Source organism: Coregonus clupeaformis, unplaced genomic scaffold, assembly GCF_020615455.1.
Source record: "Coregonus clupeaformis isolate EN_2021a unplaced genomic scaffold, ASM2061545v1 scaf0009, whole genome shotgun sequence".
In the NCBI taxonomy this organism is placed as follows: Eukaryota; Metazoa; Chordata; class Actinopteri; order Salmoniformes; family Salmonidae; genus Coregonus; species Coregonus clupeaformis.
The window spans coordinates 1321743-1340698 of NW_025533464.1; the positions used below are offsets into that span (position 1 = coordinate 1321743).

General features: G+C 43.8%; 1 protein-coding gene and 3 long non-coding RNA genes across 4 annotated transcripts in view; 1 reads left to right on the forward strand and 3 right to left on the reverse strand.

Moving 5' to 3' along the window:
* The window catches only part of LOC121575698 (mitochondrial 10-formyltetrahydrofolate dehydrogenase-like), a 37565-nt gene that overhangs the window by 7275 nt on the left and 11334 nt on the right, over positions 1-18956 (forward strand). The window contains exons 4-20 of the mRNA XM_041888978.1: positions 994-1159; positions 1335-1436; positions 2017-2106; positions 4204-4338; positions 11475-11600; positions 11766-11857; positions 12078-12225; positions 12580-12699; positions 12855-12982; positions 13189-13339; positions 13512-13582; positions 13761-13866; positions 14161-14248; positions 14481-14574; positions 14665-14764; positions 14919-15017; positions 16247-16412. Of these exons, the coding sequence (XP_041744912.1) occupies positions 994-1159; positions 1335-1436; positions 2017-2106; positions 4204-4338; positions 11475-11600; positions 11766-11857; positions 12078-12225; positions 12580-12699; positions 12855-12982; positions 13189-13339; positions 13512-13582; positions 13761-13866; positions 14161-14248; positions 14481-14574; positions 14665-14764; positions 14919-15017; positions 16247-16412 (1982 nt within the window). The remainder of the gene's footprint in view (positions 1-993; positions 1160-1334; positions 1437-2016; positions 2107-4203; positions 4339-11474; positions 11601-11765; positions 11858-12077; positions 12226-12579; positions 12700-12854; positions 12983-13188; positions 13340-13511; positions 13583-13760; positions 13867-14160; positions 14249-14480; positions 14575-14664; positions 14765-14918; positions 15018-16246; positions 16413-18956) is intronic.
* On the reverse strand, positions 7849-8958 carry LOC123483018. Its single transcript, XR_006658034.1, has 5 exons — positions 8880-8958; positions 8678-8789; positions 8366-8589; positions 8103-8274; positions 7849-7969 (listed from the first exon to the last, which is right to left on the reverse strand). It is a non-coding gene; the product is annotated as an uncharacterized LOC123483018 (long non-coding RNA).
* LOC121575701 lies at positions 8947-9367 on the reverse strand. The gene is made up of 3 exons (XR_006002375.2): positions 9333-9367; positions 9088-9224; positions 8947-8963 (listed from the first exon to the last, which is right to left on the reverse strand). It is a non-coding gene; the product is annotated as an uncharacterized LOC121575701 (long non-coding RNA).
* LOC121575700 lies at positions 9371-10055 on the reverse strand. Its single transcript, XR_006002374.2, has 3 exons — positions 9996-10055; positions 9599-9745; positions 9371-9477 (listed from the first exon to the last, which is right to left on the reverse strand). It is a non-coding gene; the product is annotated as an uncharacterized LOC121575700 (long non-coding RNA).

An 18956-nucleotide genomic window follows, 5' to 3' on the forward strand; every position in this document is an offset into this window, starting at 1 on the left:
CCAGGGCAACTAAGGAGTGTCTCCGTAAGAAGCATCTCAAGGTCCTGGAGTGGCCTAGCCAGTCTCCAGACCTGAACCCAATAGAAAATCTTTGGAGGGAGCTGAAAGTCCGTATTGCACAGCGACAGCCCCGAAACCTGAAGAATCTGGAGAAGGTCTGTATGGAGGAGTGGGCCAAAATCCCTGCTGCAGTGTGTGCAAACCTGGTCAAGACCTACAGGAAACGTATGATCTCTGTAATTGCAAACAAAGGTTTCTGTAGCAAATTTTAAGTTCTGCTTTTCTGATGTATCAAATACTTATGTCATGCAATAAAATGCAAATGAATTACTTAAAAATCATACGTCATGCCCTACAATGTAGAAAATAGTAAAAAAATTAAGAAAAACCCTTGAATGAGTAGGTGTATCCAAACTTTTGACTGGTACTGTATGTCCCCCCCACTTCTAAAACCAAAGTTGCGCCCCTGCTTTAACCTCTTTGTGAATGGGCTCTATGGAAAAGGTTGGCTTTCTCTCAGTCTGTACTACAGGTGTATGATCTTAATTTGATCACTCTTTTGTTGCTGAGAATTTAACGGCACCGCAGGAAATGCAGATGAGCTTCACGACTGACATAAATTCACTGAAAACCTGCACACACACACGGTTATATTAACATTATTGCACTTTTCATGTAGCCTACTTTTCTCCAACTAATAGCCTAACCACCGATCAAGCAACATTATGAACTAAACGTTCAAATCCTATTACTGCTAGATTATTTTGCTATGACAATACTGGACAAATTAAGATCAGACGTTTTTATAAATGCAATTTGTAACAGATTAGTTCCTGGTTTTATGCATGACCTGATTACGTGAGAGGCCTGCTCCATATGGTTCCGTTTATGACCCTGTTTCTGTGTACGTCCCTGTTTCTATGTATGACCATGGTTCTATGCATGATGTTGGTTCTGTGTCTGACCTGGTTCTGTGTCCTGTGTCCTCCTCAGGACTCTGATCCAGGGGGATAAGAAGGCTGGGTTCTCCATCTTCTGGGCTGATGATGGTCTGGACACGGGTCCCATCCTGCTCCAGAGAGAGTGTCCTGTGGAACCCAACGACACAGTGGACACCCTCTACAATCGCTTCCTCTTTCCAGAGGGCATCAAGGCCATGGTAACCATAGCAACGCGCCATCATCTCCCTCTGTCCATCCTCGGATCACAGTCAGGATAAAACATACCACAGTCCCATGTGAATGGTGTAACGGTTGATGTGTACTACATTTAACACTGCTGTAACACCTAACACACTGACATTGCTTGAGGGTTGGTGTATTCCTTTGGTGCAGGTGGAGTCAGTGCAGCTGATCGCTGATGGGAAGGCCCCACGTATCCCCCAGACAGAGGAGGGGGCCAGCTACGAGGGTATCCAGAAGAAGTCCAACTCCAAGGTGAGATACTGAATGTGGTGTGAAGCATCAACAACGAGAGACACTGCCCACAGCGTCACCTGGTTAAGGCTGTTTGTAGAGAATGGTGGAAACTAAGTCCAATATCATGTTAGGAAATAACTATTCAAATAATTTCCTGTCTTTCCTGTCCTGTCACTTTTTTTGCCCAAACGATTATGTTTTCTTCTGAAAACTGTTTAGGGCAGTTTGATGTTGCTCAATTTGTAGCCATTTAATTCCACAATATGTCCATTCATTACTCAGTTTGGAAAAGTCCTGTTTAGCGAGAGTGTGATGTACTAGGGCCAGTTATGAAATCAGGGGTTGTCTAAGGAGGTGGTTAGGGCTGGTTTGAGGGGGTGGGGAGTTTAAACTTACTAGAACCTATAGCACTGGCCAACATTCTTAAGGCGAGGAGGGAGTTGGGAGTGGGGGGTTATTTTTAAGGTCCCTCTTCCTAGTGTTGCATAATAAGCAGCCAACTGTTTGGTCCCCCCCTGGTTCCTAGAAACGAATTAAAGAAGTGTCTGAAAATGAATATTTTCTTCCTCACTCTCTCCATCTTCTGTCTCTCCTCCAGGTCAACCTAGCTCAGCCGGCAGAGGCTATCCACAACTGGATCCGCGGCCACGACAAAGTCCCCGGGGCGTGGACGGTCATTGATGGTCAGGTGCGTTCCCAAAAACGCACACACACATTACATTTACAGTGTGTGTATGAACTGTACGTAGTGTCTAATGTTCTGTTTCTGTATTACTGTGTGTGTGTGTGGTCTAAGCCACTGCATCGCAGTGCTAGCTGTGCCACTAGAGATCCTGGTTCGAATCCAGGCTCTGTCGTAGCCGGCCGCGACCGGGAGACCCATGGGGCGGCGCACAATTGGCCCAGCGTCGTCCAGGGTAGGGGAGGGAATGGCCGGCAGGGATGTTTGTAGAGCATGGCGTTTGCAACGCCAGGGTTGTGGGTTCAATTCCCACGGGGGGCCAGTATGAAAAAAAAATATATATATATACAGTGAGGGAAAAAAGTATTTGATCCCTTGCTGATTTTGTACGTTTGCCCACTGACAAAGACATGATCAGTCTATCATTTTAATGGTAGGTTTATTTGAACAGTGAGAGACAGAATAACAACAAAAAAATCCAGAAAAACGCATGTCAGAAATGTTATAAATTGATTTGCATTTTAATGAGGGAAATAAGTATTTGACCCCTCTGCAAAACATGACTTAGAACTTGGTTGCAAAACCCTTGTTGGCAATCACAGAGGTCAGACGTTTCTTATAGTTGGCCACCAGGTTTGCACACATCTCAGGAGGGATTTTGTCCCACTCCTCTTTGCAGATCTTCTCCAAGTCATTAAGGTTTCGAGGCTGACGTTTGGCAACTCAAACCTTCAGCTCCCTCCACAGATTTTCTATGGGATTAAGGTCTGGAGACTGGCTAGGCCACTCCAGGACCTTAATGTGCTTCTTCTTGAGCCACTCCTTTGTTGCCTTGGCCGTGTGTTTTGGGTCATTGTTATGCTGGAATACCCATCCACGACCCATTTAATGCCCTGACTGAGGGAAGGAGGTTCTCACCCAGGATTTGACGGTACATGGCCCCGTCCATCGTCCCTTTGATGCGGTGAAGTTGTCCTGTCCCCTTAGCAGAAAAACACCCCCAAAGCATAATGTTTCCACCTCCATGTTTGACGGTGGGGATGGTGTTCTTGGGGTCATAGGCAGCATTCCTCCTCCTCCAAACACGGCGAGTTGAGTTGATGCCAAAGAGCTCGATTTTGGTCTCATCTGACCACAACACTTTCACCCAGTTCTCCTCTGAATCATTCAAATGTTCATTGGCAAACTTCAGACGGGCCTGTATATGTGCTTTCTTGAGCAGGGGGACCTTGTGGGCGCTGCAGGATTTCAGTCCTTCACGGCGTAGTGTATTACCAATTGTTTTCTTGGTGACTATGGTCCCAGCTGCCTTGAGATCATTGACAAGATCCTCCTGTGTAGTTCTGGGCTGATTCCTCACCGTTCTCATGATCATTGCAACTCCACGGGGTGAGATCTTGCATGGAGCCCCAGGCCGAGGGAGATTGACAGTTCTTTTGTGTTTCTTCCATTTGCGAATAATCGCACCAACTGTTGTCACCTTCTCACCAATCTGCTTGGCGATGGTCTTGTAGCCCATTCCAGCCTTGTGTAGGTCTACAATCTTGTCCCTGACATCCTAGGAGAGCTCTTTGGTCTTGGCCATGGTGGAGAGTTTGGAATTTGATTGATTGATTGCTTCTGTGGACAGGTGTCTTTTATACAGGTAACAAGCTGAGAATAGGAGCACTCCCTTTAAGAGTGTGCTCCTAATCTCAGCTCGTTACCTGTATAAAAGACACCTGGGAGCCAGAAATCTTTCTGATTGAGAGGGGGTCAAATACTTATTTCCCTCATTAAAATGATAATCAATTTATAACATTTTTGACATGCGTTTTTCTGGATTTTGTTGTTGTTATTCTGTCTCTCACTGTTCAAATAAACCTACCATTAAAATTATAGACTGATCATTTCTTTGTCAGTGGGCAAACGTACAAAATCAGCAGGGGAACAAATACTTTTTTCCCTCACTGTATATATATAAAATGTATGCACTCACTAACTGTAAGTCGCTCTGGATAAGAGCGTCTGCTAAATGACTAAAATGTAAATGTAAATGTGTATGTGTCTATCTCAATTGCAGTGTGTCAACTGAACCCGTGTCCTCTCTCTGTCTCTCCTTAGACTGTGACTCTGTACGGGTCGTCCATGCTGGGGGAGTCGGTGCCAGCCGGTCAGCCCCTGGAGTTAGAGGGGGCGTCCCAGCCTGGTGTCGTCACCAAGAACGGCCTGGTTCTGTACGGGTCAGATAGCAAAGCGGTGAGTCACAGGAAATGAGATCAATGGGAAATGAATAGGGAAATGTACAGTGTCTAGTGGGAACCCTGTTGGCTTTATTGCCTGTGATGTAACAGAGCACAGTAAAAACAGAAGTGTTAATTTAACTACTATCGAGTTGAATTTAACTCTGTTTCAGATAACATTTGGTCCCACTCAAAATCAGTGTAAAATGTACTCTTTGGTCAGTGTAAAACTTTTAGAGTTAATTCTACTCCATATTGTGTAAAAAATAACAATGAAATGTGTCAAAATATTTAACACTGTAGTTTAATCACACTGTTGAGAGTAATATGATTACACTGTATAGAGTTAAGTCAACTACAATTTTACTTCAAAAAATGACACTTTAAAGTGTAATGATATTTACTTTTCATTTCTCTACAGTGTTTTATTTTATTTTATTTAAATCATATGATGTAGTGTTACTGAATTATAGAAATATCAATACTATCAAATAAAACAAAGCACAATAATACAAGATGAGAGCACCCACATTTATTGAAAAAAAAAGTATAATTTCAATGTCCGTGAATTTACATTGTACACCCATTGCCTTGTCTATGACAGAAGTATAACATCATAAAAATGTTCACCAGAGAAAGCAATATGGCACAACAAGGAGAGCTGTGTCATTTCCTCCATATGACCTTTGTATGTCAAAAGGTCTAGGGTAGTGCAGGTTGTCGACATGAAAAAAACTAAATCATGCTTTGATCTGATCACCTCATATGCATGGAAATGTTCTTGAAAAGTTACTGTAACTAAAGGCACTGTGAGTAGTAACAGTTTTTCACACATTATCAGAACTGACTCAATCTGATAAAACAAGGGCACTTCAGAGTCAACTCGTCACAGATAACCAAGTGTGGGCGATAAACATACCCATTATGTTTAGCCCAATTAACCTTCATAACCTGAATGCTACTGGGCACTTGCATTGCCAAAGCAATTTCAGAACCTCCTTTTACCATATTTAAAGCCACCATTTTTCCTGGACCAATATCTAACCGACTAAAAGTTGTTGATCTTCGCCAACTATATGCCATATGATTCTGATGCTTTTTTTGCCAGCGTTTTGGTAATATTTTTAAACGATTTAAGCTGTTTTTGAAAAAATTATGTTTGCCTTCATACCTCATACACCAACTATGAAGTACAGGCCCTATTTTCTGGATGCAGCGGGGATAGTGGATAAGAAAATGGTGCTTTGGTAAAAGTTTTTTCTGAGGATACAACTTCTTAAACAGTGTATGGTGATCAACAATCAAATGTTTTAAATATACACATAGACCTTGAGATAACATGGGCGAGAATATAATGTTAATTATTTGCAATAATAAAAGAAGCAGGCCCCAGTGTTGGTCAGTAGAAGTTACCAAATCTCCAAAGATAAGAGGAACATTCCTAAGTAAGCACCAGGACTGAATTGCATTCAGTCCCAGATCATTAGATCCTTCACTTAAATTAACAGTCACAGGCCTGTTATTTCTCTCTGTGAAACCATAATCAAAACTTTGTATTCTTGAATGTATTTCTCCTGATGTAACATGTTTTTCATTCAAATACAGAAATAATAACTTCAATTCGTACTGGCCAACCCCTTCTAACACATCATGCATCACATCAACTGAGAAGTTCTCAGTTGTGTGAAAATACCTCAATGAATTTAATATGCATGACCTTTTCACACCAAAAACATACGGAAGGGATGGATTACAAGCCATTTCTTGACAGTGAGCAGTATGCATATCTTTGGTGCGTAAAACTATTTTGGAAGAATCTTCAGAGAATTCTGTTTGAAAGTCCTCCTTTTCTGCTAAACAGAACCTGCAACAGTACCTTGCACTGAAAGACTCCACCAGACCAAACAAACTATGCAAACCCAAATTATCACCTGTTACCTGTACTACAGTGCCACGTACATAACCACTGTATAATGGAATCTCAATACCATCGCTCTCTAACACTTTAATGTCTCGAACAATGGGAGCAAAAATTTCACTAAAACCATATCGTTTAACATCTTGAGTATGAAATAAGGCGCACAGGTGTATGTTAGCCAAAAAAGAATTCCATTTTGGAGAGAAGTTTCTTAAAGTAAAATATACTCCACCCAATTTATGAATACCTCGCTTGGAACCCAATGGGTTGGCGACCTCAAAATCATCATAGAACATCTGGACCTGTATTGTCTGCTTCTCAGTTGAGAACAGGGGTGACTTTTAAAAAAGATCCATCACAAATATCTCTCAGTCTAGAGTTGCTGGTAGCTGAGCTTTGCAACATTTCTGCAAAATACTGACTTTTAAATATTGACTGCAGTGTAGATAAAATTGGAATATACATGAATTTATCTTGAACTACTACCTGATCATATGTTCCAGTCTTTTTATTTCGTCTTGTGTCAAATCTTGAACCAATCACACATTCAACTGGTTCTACTATTTCCCACTTGGCAGTCATAAATTTTGATCGCTTGTATTCCGAATTTAGAACTGTGAAAGGATTCTCTAACCCCTCAAAACACGCCTCAACTTTCTTGCACATTTCTGTTTCTCTTTCATTACTAAATACATGCTTTATCACTGTTTCTTTAGCATGCTGATGAATATCTTGAACAATCTCTTCCATGGAAATCACTACAGTATTTACTGTACTTTGACCAACACCTGCTGCCTTTAGATCAGAAATAACAGCTGCACAACTATTTACAATGTATGGCGAAGATAACTCTGACTCAGCCTCTAAACATTCAGTCGACACTTCAACATGAGAAATATTACTGGTGTTGACGGTACTTTGAGGGTCTGAAAGATCATCTTCTATAGAATCTACTAAACTTTCTCCGTGGCACTTGTTAAGATGTTTTCTAAAACCAGAAAAGCTACCAAAAGAACGTGAGCATCCTTCTTGACCACATTTCAGAAAAAGAGTCCTGCCTGTACATAGCCCATGAATTATCTTAAGGTGCTTAACAAGGTTGTTTGGACTTCCATGGTCACTTTTGCAAAGAAAACACTTCATAGTTTTATCTCAACTAACGCACCATTCTTGCTCGCAACTCAGCAACTCTAGGAGTCTCCTTTGTTTCCCCCATGTCGATGTTATAGATGGTTGTTTGCACAAAAGTGAAAAAGCTGCTCAAGGAAGAACTGTATGACGTACCAAATACGTAATGGGCTTTAAAGACTTCGTCAAAAGCTCCTACTGAACCTGTTGCCTTGCATGGAAGAGCATGCTTGTCAACCACAATGAAGTAGGAGTGAATGCTGCTCTGTGTGGATCCCTGGGCGAGAAGGTAGGGCTGACTGCTTTGGGTTATGTTGTCAAGATGCTGCTGCACACTGGTTCCAACCTACAAAAAAAACACATTCAACAGAATTGTTTTGGTGACTAACCTCTGACAATAGATAAGATCACCTCAAACTGTGCACAAGATTGAGATGATGGAATATATATTTTAAACAACTGTTAAGCATACCTTTTTGAAATCTGATGAGCTGATCTACAGCTTGATATGCAGACATCTTTCCCGGCCTCTTTCTACCTTGTGCAGATGGTGGTAGCAAATGTAGCAGCAGCAAGATGGCAGACATGTCACTGTCCCAGCCTACAAATAAGTAAATAAAAACCTGGTTAACATTGTGCCGTAGCATAACATTCTTATTCACAACTTGCACCATTATGGACATATAATGCACACCTACATTATCCACATAAAAAGTAAAACAGTTCATTCATACCATTCTCAACTTCAGCAGCTGACTCAGCATTGCGCATCAAATCCAAGAGTTCTGTGGTGGATACAAGTCCATGGCTTTCCTTTATTACTTTTGCTTTGAAAGTGGTTGGCCACTTCTCCAAGAATTTGTTGGCTGTGGCCTCACCAAACAGAAGTCTGAAATCTTGTTCTATCTGCAATGTAACACACAAAGACAGAAATAATGAGTGTTACCTTATTCTTCATTGGATATTTTTGGTGATGCAGTGAATTAAGTTGTCATACCAGTCCTGGTGTGTCCAGAAATCTTGGGAAGACCGAGAAGACATCTGATGATTTGGCTTCATCGTTGACCATTGCTTGCCGATATATGAAGGTCATTTTCATCTTCTCACGGACAGTGTTTTCATCAGCAGAGTGTCTCAAAACAGCAATAGCTGCTTCCACATCCTCATCAGATGGCTCTCTGTCATAGGTGAAGGGCTGACGATCACGGCCTGGCCCACCAACTTAAGACAAAATACAGTGTTAAGAAATCCTTTCTGTACAATTCACAGGTCACCATTATAATTACATGTCACTGATCAGAAAACATACCTTTAGGAGATTTGCTGACTGAGGCACCTCTTTCCTCTGCTGTTTTTCTTTGTATGGTCTTCAATCGCCATGCAAGGTATCCGGAACCACTCTCCGGATCGTAGTAATGATCCTATATTATTATAAATAAATTATAAAGGAGTACTATTCCCATTTCATAGAGTGAATATGTGCATAATGTTGCAATAACCCATTTACTTACATATCCATGTTGTGAGTATGGGTCTTCTAGATAGGGAAACAAAGCTACTATCCCCTGTGCTCTGACACTTTTGGGGGGGATGTCCTAGCATATGAATTCAAAGTTAACATCACACTGAATTGATATTGCACAACACATTTTACATAATTAATAACCGGAAAATAATAACAATGTTTCTTTACAGCCCATCTATATGCTTAATGCTTACCCATGTGTTTCTGTCATCTCAGCAGCAAGTATGTTGATCATCTGTCTTCTGGTGGCATCTGTCAGAGATTTGGTTTTTCCATACTCTTGCATAATGCGTTCACCACCAGGCTTTGATGTTAGGATTTTTTCAATCAGCTATAGGTGGAAAGAAATGTGCTTTCCGTAATTGTAAAACAATATGTAATGCTGTCACATGATGAAACAACATTCAGATTGGACTTAACAGCAATGTTCACCACTTACTGCTTTTGCCTCATAGTTTATGTGGCATGGCCTTTAGGCTGGCTTCCTTCGCCAGCCGCTACTTCTTCAACATCGTCACACACAGTGAAATTCAGAATGATGGTGTCATCAGATGTACCCGAGCATGATGATGAATGAGAGGTATCTGTTCATTATGAAATTTGTGCAAAACATAGAAACATATTACAATAAACTGTTATTTTTAAGACAATAAAGGTTCTCATTCTGGCCTTTAAACTAAAAAAACTAATTGAATGAATGAATACCAAGTCCATTGCCCAGCATGATTCTGAAAGTTCCAGGTGACTCCTTTACTAATTCTTCAAAAACATCTGAGTCAACTTCTGTGTCAGACTGGTCATACACCTTAATGTCTGGCTTTCTGCTTTCTGGTATGTTGAATTTTAGACACACTGTTAAAAAAGAAGAAAAAAAGAAAAACATGCATTCCCTTCTCACAAGAATCCAAGTTCATACTTAAGGTTGCCTCATGTGTTCACAAAATGATGAAAGACAAGGATCTGCACCTGATTTTATGTTACTGAAAATATAAAGCACAGCAGAAATGACTATAGACCTAAATAGATATCATAAGATAATAGCTTAATGCTGTATTATTTTGTCATTAGGGTGATATGTATTGCTTTAACCTATTATACCTACCTTCTTTCAAGAAAGCATTGAATGTCAGCTCAGACAGCTTGACGTATTTCTGCTCTTCCCGAGCTGAACACGCAACAGCATTTTGCCTCTGTTAACAAAGAAAATATATATTCAAAATCATCATTTAGTGCTGGTTCAACTAAGCGTTAGCTAACTATCCATTTATCTCAGTAGTACTAGCTACGCAATGCACTATGCATTACTTAGGGACGTTACACTGCAATTACAAAGGCTGAAGTAGACAAAGTTGTGCTGGTTGAATATAACGTTAAGCTGCCATTTTCTGCAGCAAATGGGTGTAGGCTAGTTCAAGTTTAGAGGCACATTGTCCAATTAGCTACCAAATAACTAGCTATGTGTCAAAGTTAGCTAGCTCATTAGCCATTTTAGTTCGAACAGTAGCTAACCATTAAAATGGTTAAGCAATGTTAAACAAACCCGTCATGCAAATCAGTGATCTAAGTTATCGTTTTATAACACCAACATTAGCTGGCTAACTATCAGAAGCATGCTAACATTACCGTTATATATAGCTTTATAAAAAACAGTTAACGTTAGTGTAAGGAAGCCTGGGAAGCTATACAATAACGTTGGCTAACAATACTATCTGTATAAATGTTTTGTTGTTAGCGAACGTTATTTTACGTATTTACCATTCTGACAAACTTCATTCGTGAAAATATTGCAACACAAAGAAAGACAGTAACCGATACTGATTGCAAGCTAGCTAACCGCATGACAAGCACAATCTGCGCTCATGCCAAACGGTGGTGTCCTTCAAACGAACTGATTAGCTAAGTTAACGTTACCTATTTTTAGCCATATGAAACAGCAAGCCATTCACAAAAATATCAAACATATTCCATGGGTATATCATATAACAGTTATTACTGTCAACCATCTGAACTTACAAGCTAATTTAGCTGGCTGATGACGAGGTCACTGCAAGGGGGACCGCCGCATGGAACTCGTAACTTAAAATATGACCTTGACATCAGCACAACTCTAAAATTATGTAAAGTTAAAAAATACCGGTTTGGTGTTGAAAAAACGGGGATGTAACTTACCTAGCAATATCTGTGGCCTAGCTACTCCTTCGCAATCTTCCTCCACCAACGTACGTGCCAAACTTCAGCAAAGCAGAGTGGCGGGTATTCATCACTGCTGTAGAGTTGAAATTGTCACTGCGTATCTGCAGATTTTTACACTCACTTTTAACTCCACTGATAGAGCAACTTTACTCTCAAAAATGTTGAAAATACTCTATCTGGGTTAAAATAACTTTACTCTGAAATATTAACACCCCATTTTTTACTGTGCACTATAAAGTATCTATCAACCTCTGATGGCTTCTAATGTTCATTTTGAGAATAGTTTCTCCCGTTTAGTTATTAAGACATAGCTCGGGCTTAACCCTAACTCTTTGTTGCCTCGCCTCCTTCCTCTCCTCACCCTCGTCCTCCTCTGGTTCCTCCACAGCTGATGGTGAAGAACCTGCAGTTTGAGGATGGGAAGATGATCTCTGCTGCTAAGTACTTCTCTTCAGGAGACACCGCCAGCGTGGAGCTGACTGATGATGAGAAGAAGATGGCAGAGGAGATACGAGTATGTTTCTCATTGTATCTCTGAAGGCTTCCACATAGCCATGTGTGATAGTTTGACACTACTAGAACAGAATCTGTTACTTAGTATACCACCATGTTGTAAAATGCAGGATTCAGATAGAAGCTGTTCAATTAGCGCCAGTGATTCAGTGTGTTGTCACTCCAGGACATCTGGAAAGGCATTCTGAGCAACGTTGCTGCCATTGAGGAAACCACAGACTTCTTCAAGTCAGGAGCTGCTTCTATGGACGTGGTCAGGTCAGTGTATGCTTTCACTGGCATTGACCTGGTTTAACCCTGCATTTTCCTCACTTGACCTAGAGTTTTTTTGTTATATATTTTATTAACAGTGATCAGCTTTTGATCATCATGGTGACTTTTGTGACCCTAGTTGACCCCATTGTACCTGAGTGACATAATCTCCTATGACCTGACATAACTTCACTATGACCCTGATATAACCCCATCCTATCCCCAGGCTGGTGGAGGAGATCAAGCAGAAGTGTGCAGGGTTGCAGCTGCAGAATGAGGATGTGTACATGGCCACCACCTTCCAGGACTTCATCCAGATGTTTGTGAGAAGGCTGAGGGGGGAGGACCAGGAGGAGGAGATGGTCATCGACTATGTGAGTCAGACACACAACTGTCATACAGTAGCCTGGTCCCAGATCTGTTTGTGCTGTCTTGCCAACTCCTATGGTCATTTGTGCAACAATGATCATAGGAGTTGGCAAGATACCACAATTAATGACCAAAGGAGTTGGCAAGACAGTACAAACTGATCTGGGACTAGGCTGGTCATACAGAGCACAGATGGTGTTACTATTGATGATGAGAAACATACTGTTTTCCACTCACTTTCCACTTGTATATTCAAGTGTTTATATGACACATATACACATGTTATAAGATGATTATAAAACATCTGTAATTTGTCTTTGACGTGTAATGTTATGCCACTGTCATGGTTTTGTTCCCAGGCAACGAAAGACGTTAACAACATGACGGTGAAGATGCCTTGGCAGTGTTTCATCAATGGCAAGTTTGAGGACGCAGAGAACGGCAAGACCGCCGATACTATCAACCCTGCCGATGGCTCTGTGAGTTGTAATGCTATACATACAGATAGACACACACATATCCTACTATTACTCATCTATCATACTTAGATATACACTCTCACATACACACTGACTTACATACTTGTGGACATTATTATATTGATACGTCATTAAATGTTAACCCTTTTCCCTAGGTGATCTGTAAGGTAGCCTACGCGTCAGTGGGAGATGTGGACCGGGCGGTAGCAGCAGCCAAAGAGGCCTTTGAGGTTGGCCCCTGGGGCAGGATGAACCCTAGAGATCGTGGCACCCTGCTGTACAAGTGAGCACCAAGCTTACAGCGCCTCCTAGAGGCCTGGTGGAGATCTGCCTCGACTCATTATGGAGTATAGTTACTATCAGGGAACTTGTTTATATAGTGCAGATGTATATCCATTTATACAACAATAGTATATTTTGAGGACAAAGACTGCCAATGGAACCTTGAACCTACCTCCATCTCTTTTGCTGACCTCCCCTCCATACCAGGCTGGCTGACCTTATGGAGGAGCACCAGGAGGAGTTGGCCACCATAGAGTCCATAGATTCTGGAGCTGTCTACACCCTGGCACTGAAGACCCACGTAGGCATGTCCATCCAGACCTTCCGCTACTTCGCCGGCTGGTGTGACAAGATCCAGGTACAGTTTCACCTGCATGGACCATATAAATATAAAGATGTATGGAGCAGTTTGGCTCCACCTCTTTTTCATTCACACTTCCCTGTTGCCATATACTGACCTACTAGTGAGTAGATCTTTTCAGTAATCTAGTAGTCTAAGGATGTCTTCTATTACATCCTGTCTGCTACAGGGCAAGACGATACCCATCAACCAGGCCAGGCCCAATCGCAATCTGACCTTTACCAAGAAGGAACCTCTGGGGTAAGGGGTCAGAGTTCACATGTGATACAACTCTACTAGGAAATATCAATATGGATTTAGATATGAACATGATTCATGAGTAGTGGTTTTAGGATGAGTATTGGTTGTAGTAACCACTGCATTTGGCTGACCTGTGGCACCTGCTCATGGTGAGTGTTGTGTGTTTCCTGGGTGCCAGTGTGTGTGCCATCGTCATTCCCTGGAACTACCCACTCATGATGCTGGCATGGAAGAGTGCCGCTTGCCTTGCTGCTGGAAACACACTGGTCCTGAAACCTGCACAGGTGAGAACACACACCTGCATATGTTACAACAGATTCAGTCATAGATTTTATACTAGCAGTTGAACAACTTATGTAACATGGCAGTCACACACGACATTACCTGTCACACACAACTCTACCTAACGTAACCTTTCTCTGTAGGCCTACGTGTTAAAATAGCCTCTCTAGCACTGCACATTGCTGAACCACATATGTGAATATCAGCTGTCATTTGACTCACTTGTCTCTTGAAGAGTTTCCCGTGTCCACAGCAAGGAACGTGTTTCACTCTCACTCTCTGCTCTCGTCCAAAAGGTTACTCCTCTGTCAGCCCTGAAGTTTGCTGAGCTGACTGTGAAGGCTGGAATTCCCAAGGGAGTCATCAACATCGTACCTGGCTCAGGTAACAGGATACAAGGGAGCAAGGGCTTGTGGGAAGGGAGAGGTCCTCCAGGAGATCTGTGGGTGACGTATTAGATAAGGTTTTTGATTCTAATCTTTATTTTTCTGTTTCTCTCACTCCATCTCCCCCTCTCTACTACCCTCTCTCCCCCATCTCTACTTCCCTTTCTCCCCCTGGCACCCTCTCACCCCTTTCTCTCTCTCCACCTCCCTCTCCCCCATCTCTCTAATAGGTGGGATGGTGGGACAGCGCATGTCTGACCACCCAGACATCCGTAAACTGGGCTTCACAGGCTCCACTCCTATCGGCAAACAGATCATGAAAAGGTACAGTAGGGGGCTGGGACCCCACTTATTCCTGATTGGCTGATATTGGGCTACTTCCTGCTCATGCTCACGTGTCATTTCCTGTTGCAGCTGTGCGCTGAGTAACCTGAAGAAGGTTTCTCTGGAGCTGGGAGGGAAGTCTCCACTCATCATCTTCAGCGACTGTGACATGGACAAGGCTGTGCGCATGGTGAGAGAGGGAGAGAAAGAAGGAAAAGATAGAGAGAGTAACTACAAGAGAAGGAAAAGAGGAGAGAGACTTCAAACCTGTGTCTTTTAACTTCTTCATCTGACCTGCTCTTATTTACTTCATATTCTCTTCCCCTCCATCTCTCTTTCTGCAGGGTATGAGTTCTGTGTTCTTCAACAAAGGAGAGAACTGCATCGCTGCTGGACGCCTGTTCGTGGAGGAGTCCATACATGATGAGTACATCAGGAGAGTGGTGAGTGTCTTCAACCCTCCCACAACAGTGCAAAACACACAATACACTTGACCTCTTCCTCTTCAAATCAAATCAAATCAAATGTATTGGTCACATACACATGGTTAGCAGATGTTATTGAGAGGTTAGCGAAATGCTTGTGCTTCTAGTTCTGACAGTGCAGCAATATCTAGCAAGTAATATCTAATAGTTCCACAACAAAAAACCTAATACTCACAAATCTAAGTAAAGGAATAAGAATATATAAATATATGGATGAGCAATGTCATTATCAGAGTGGCATAGGCTAAGATGCAATAGATAGTATAGAATACAGTATATACATATGAGATGGGTAATGCAAGATATGTAAACATTATTACAGTGGCATTATTAAAGTGACTAGTGTTCCATTTATTAAAGTGGCCAGTGATTTTCAAGTCTGTATGTAGGCAGCAGCCTCTCTGTGCTAGTGATGGCTGTTTAACAGTCTGATGGCCTTGAGATAGAAGCTGTTTTTCAGTCTCTCGGTCCCAGCTTTGATGCACCTGTACTGACCTCGCCTTCTGGATGATAGCGGGGTGAACAGGCAGTGGCTTGGGTGGAAGTTGTCCTTGATTATCTATTTGGCCTTCCTGTGACATCGGGTGCTGTAGGTGTCCAGGAGGGCAGGTAGTTTGCCCCCGGTGATGCGTTGTGCAGACCGCACCACCCTCTGGACAGCCCTGCGGTTGTGGGCGGTGCAGTTGCCATGCCAGGCGGTGATACAGCCCGACAGGATGCTCTCAATTGTGCATCTGTAAAAGTTTGTGAGGGTTTTAGGTGACAGGCCTACATCAGTGATATGTACGCAGAGGAACCTAAAACTTTCCACCTTCTCCACTGCTGTCCCATCGATGTGGATAGGGGGGGTACTTCCTCTGCTGTTTCCTGAAGTCCACGATCATCTCCTTTGTTTTGTTGGTTGAGTGAGAGGTTGAGTGAGAGCCCTCACCTCCTCCCTGTAGGCTGTCTCATCGTTGTTGGTAATCAAGCCTACTACTGTTGTGTCGTCTGCAAACTTGATGATTGAGTTGGAGGCGTGCATTGCTACGCAGTCATGGGTGAACAGGGAGTTCCTCCGTTTCCTCCACCACACAATAGCTGAGTCTCTGTGTGGCATAGCTCAAGGGTCTCTCAAGATCATTTTCCTCATCATACCCTGTGCATTCCTCCTCTTCCTCCGTCTCCCCTCCTCTTCCTCCCATCAGGTGGAGGAGATAAAGAAGATGAAGGTGGGTGATCCTCTGGACCGCTCCACGGACCACGGGCCCCAGAACCACAAGGCCCACATGGACAAGCTGGTGGAGTACTGTGAAGTGGGCCTGAAGGAGGGCGCCACGCTGGTGTATGGGGGCAAACAGGTGGACAGGCCAGGTAAACACTTTTGAAGCAGTGTCTTTTCAACACTATAGGCCCCTCTTAGTGTCACAGTATGCACTCATACCAAAGTAGCTATAGTAGAATAACCTGTGTTCAAATCAAATCAAATCAAATTGTTTTAGTTGCATACACATACAGTATTTAGCAGATGTTATTGCGGGTGCAGCGAAAGGCTTGTTTTCCTAGCTCCAACAGTGCAGTAATATCTAACAATACACACAAATCTAAAAGTAAAAAAATGGAATTAAGAAATATAGAAATATTAGGACGAGCGTTGTCAGAGTCCGCAGTATAAATATACACTACCGGTCAAAAGTTTTAGAACACCTACTCATTCAAGGGTTTTTCTTTATCTTTACTATTTTCTACATTATAGAATAATAGTGAAGACATCAAAACAATGAAATAACACATATGGAATCATGTAGTAACCAAAAAGTGTTAAACAAATCAAAATATATTTTATCTTTGTGATGCGTGATTTGAAGGAGTCAGGCGCAGGAGGGTAAATCACAGTATACAGAGTTTGTTCCGTAATCCAACGTAACCAGTCCAGTGCGCAAAACAGGCGCACTGGAACAAACATGCACACAGGGAAAATACCCCGGCAATACAAAATACTGAGCTCAACCGAGCTACTAATCCTCACAATGAACAATCACCCATGAGGACAAGGGGGTCAGAGGGAACACTTAAACACGTACTAATGAGGGGAATATGAACCAGGTGTGTATAATTGATAAGACAAGACAAATGGAATGATGAGATATGGAGCGGCAGTGGCTAGAAGGCCGGTGACGACGAACGCCGAAGCCTGCCTGAACAAGGAGGGGAGGCAGCTTCGGAGGAAGTCGTGACTGGACGGCCAGGAGGACGCGGAGAAGGGCGAGCCGGATGGCGACGGTGGAAATCCCACAACAGGGAGGGATCGAGGATATCCCTCACCGGGACCCAGCAACGTTCCTCCGGACCGTACCCCTCCCACTCCACGAGGTACTGAAGGTCCCCCACCCGACACCTCGAATCCAGGATGGAACGGACGGAGTACGCCGGGGCCCCCTCGATGTCCAGAGGAGGCGGAGGGACCTCCCGCACCTCAGACTCCTGGAGCGGACCAGCCACCACCGGCCTGAGGAGAGACATATGAAACGAGGGGTTAATACGGTAATCATGGGGGAGTAATAACCTATAGGTAACCTCGTTGATTCTCCTCAGGACTTTGAACAGCCCCACAAACCGCGGGCTCAGCTTCCGGCAGGGCAGGCAGAGGAGCAGATTCTGGGTCGAGAGCCAGACCCGATCACCCGGTACGAAGACCGGGGCCTCACTGCGGTGGCGGTCAGCGTTGGCCTTCTGACGACGCACGGCGTGTTGGTCCCACGTCTCCTCCGCGCGCCGAAACCAGTCATCCACCGCAGGAGCCTCGGTCTGGCTCTGGTGCCACGGTGTCAGAACCGGTTGGTAACCTAAAACACATTGGAATGGCGTTAGGTTAGTGGAGGAGAGACGGAGAGTGTTCTGGGCATATTCGGCCCATGGCAAGAACAACGACCACTCCCCCGGCCGGTCCTGGCAGTAGGACGCAGGAACCTCCCCACATCCTGATTTACCCGTTCCACCTGCCCATTAGACTCGGGGTGGAAACCAAAGGTCAGGCTGACCGAGACCCCCAGACGTTACATGAACGCCTTCCAGACCTTGGATGTGAACTGGGGACCCCGGTCAAACACCATATCATCTGGTACCCCGTAGTGCCGGAAGACGTGTGTAAACAGGGCCTCCGCAGTTTGCAGGGCCGTGGGGAGACCGGGCAGAGGAAGGAGGCGGCAGGCCTTGGAAACGCGGTCCACAACGACCAGGATGGTGGTGTTACCTTGGGAGAGGGGAAGATCGGTAAGGAAATCAACACTCAGGTGAGACCATGGTCGTTTTGGAACTGGTAAAGGTTGTAACTTACCCGCTGGGAGGTGCCTAGGTGCCTTACTCTGGGCGCACACCGAGCAGGAAGAGACATACACCCTCACGTCCTTAGCCAAGGTAGGCCACCAGTACTTTCTGGTCAGGCAGCGCACTGTACGACCAATACCTGGGTGACCAGAGGAGGGTGACGTGTGTGCCCAGTAGATCAGATGGTCACGGATAAGAGCAGGCACGTACTGCAGCCCAGCTGGAAACTGCGGTGGAGATGGATCTGTGCGGAACACCTGCTCTATATCCGCGTCCATCGCCCATACTACCAGCGCCACAATTCAGGAGGCCGGGAGTATGGGAGTGTTGTCTCTGGGCCTCTCCTATGTGTCATACAGCCGTGACAATGCATCTGCATTTACGTTCTTCGTACCCGGGATGTATGATAGTGTGAAATCAAACCGGGTGAATAATAGGGCGCACCTGGCCTGGCGAGGATTCAGCCTCCTCGCTGTCCGGGTGTACTCCAGGTTACGGTGGTCCGTCCAGATGAGGAAAGGGTGTTTCGCCCCTTCGAGCCAATGCCTCCACACGGTCAGGGCTCGAACAACAGCCAACAGCTCCCGATCA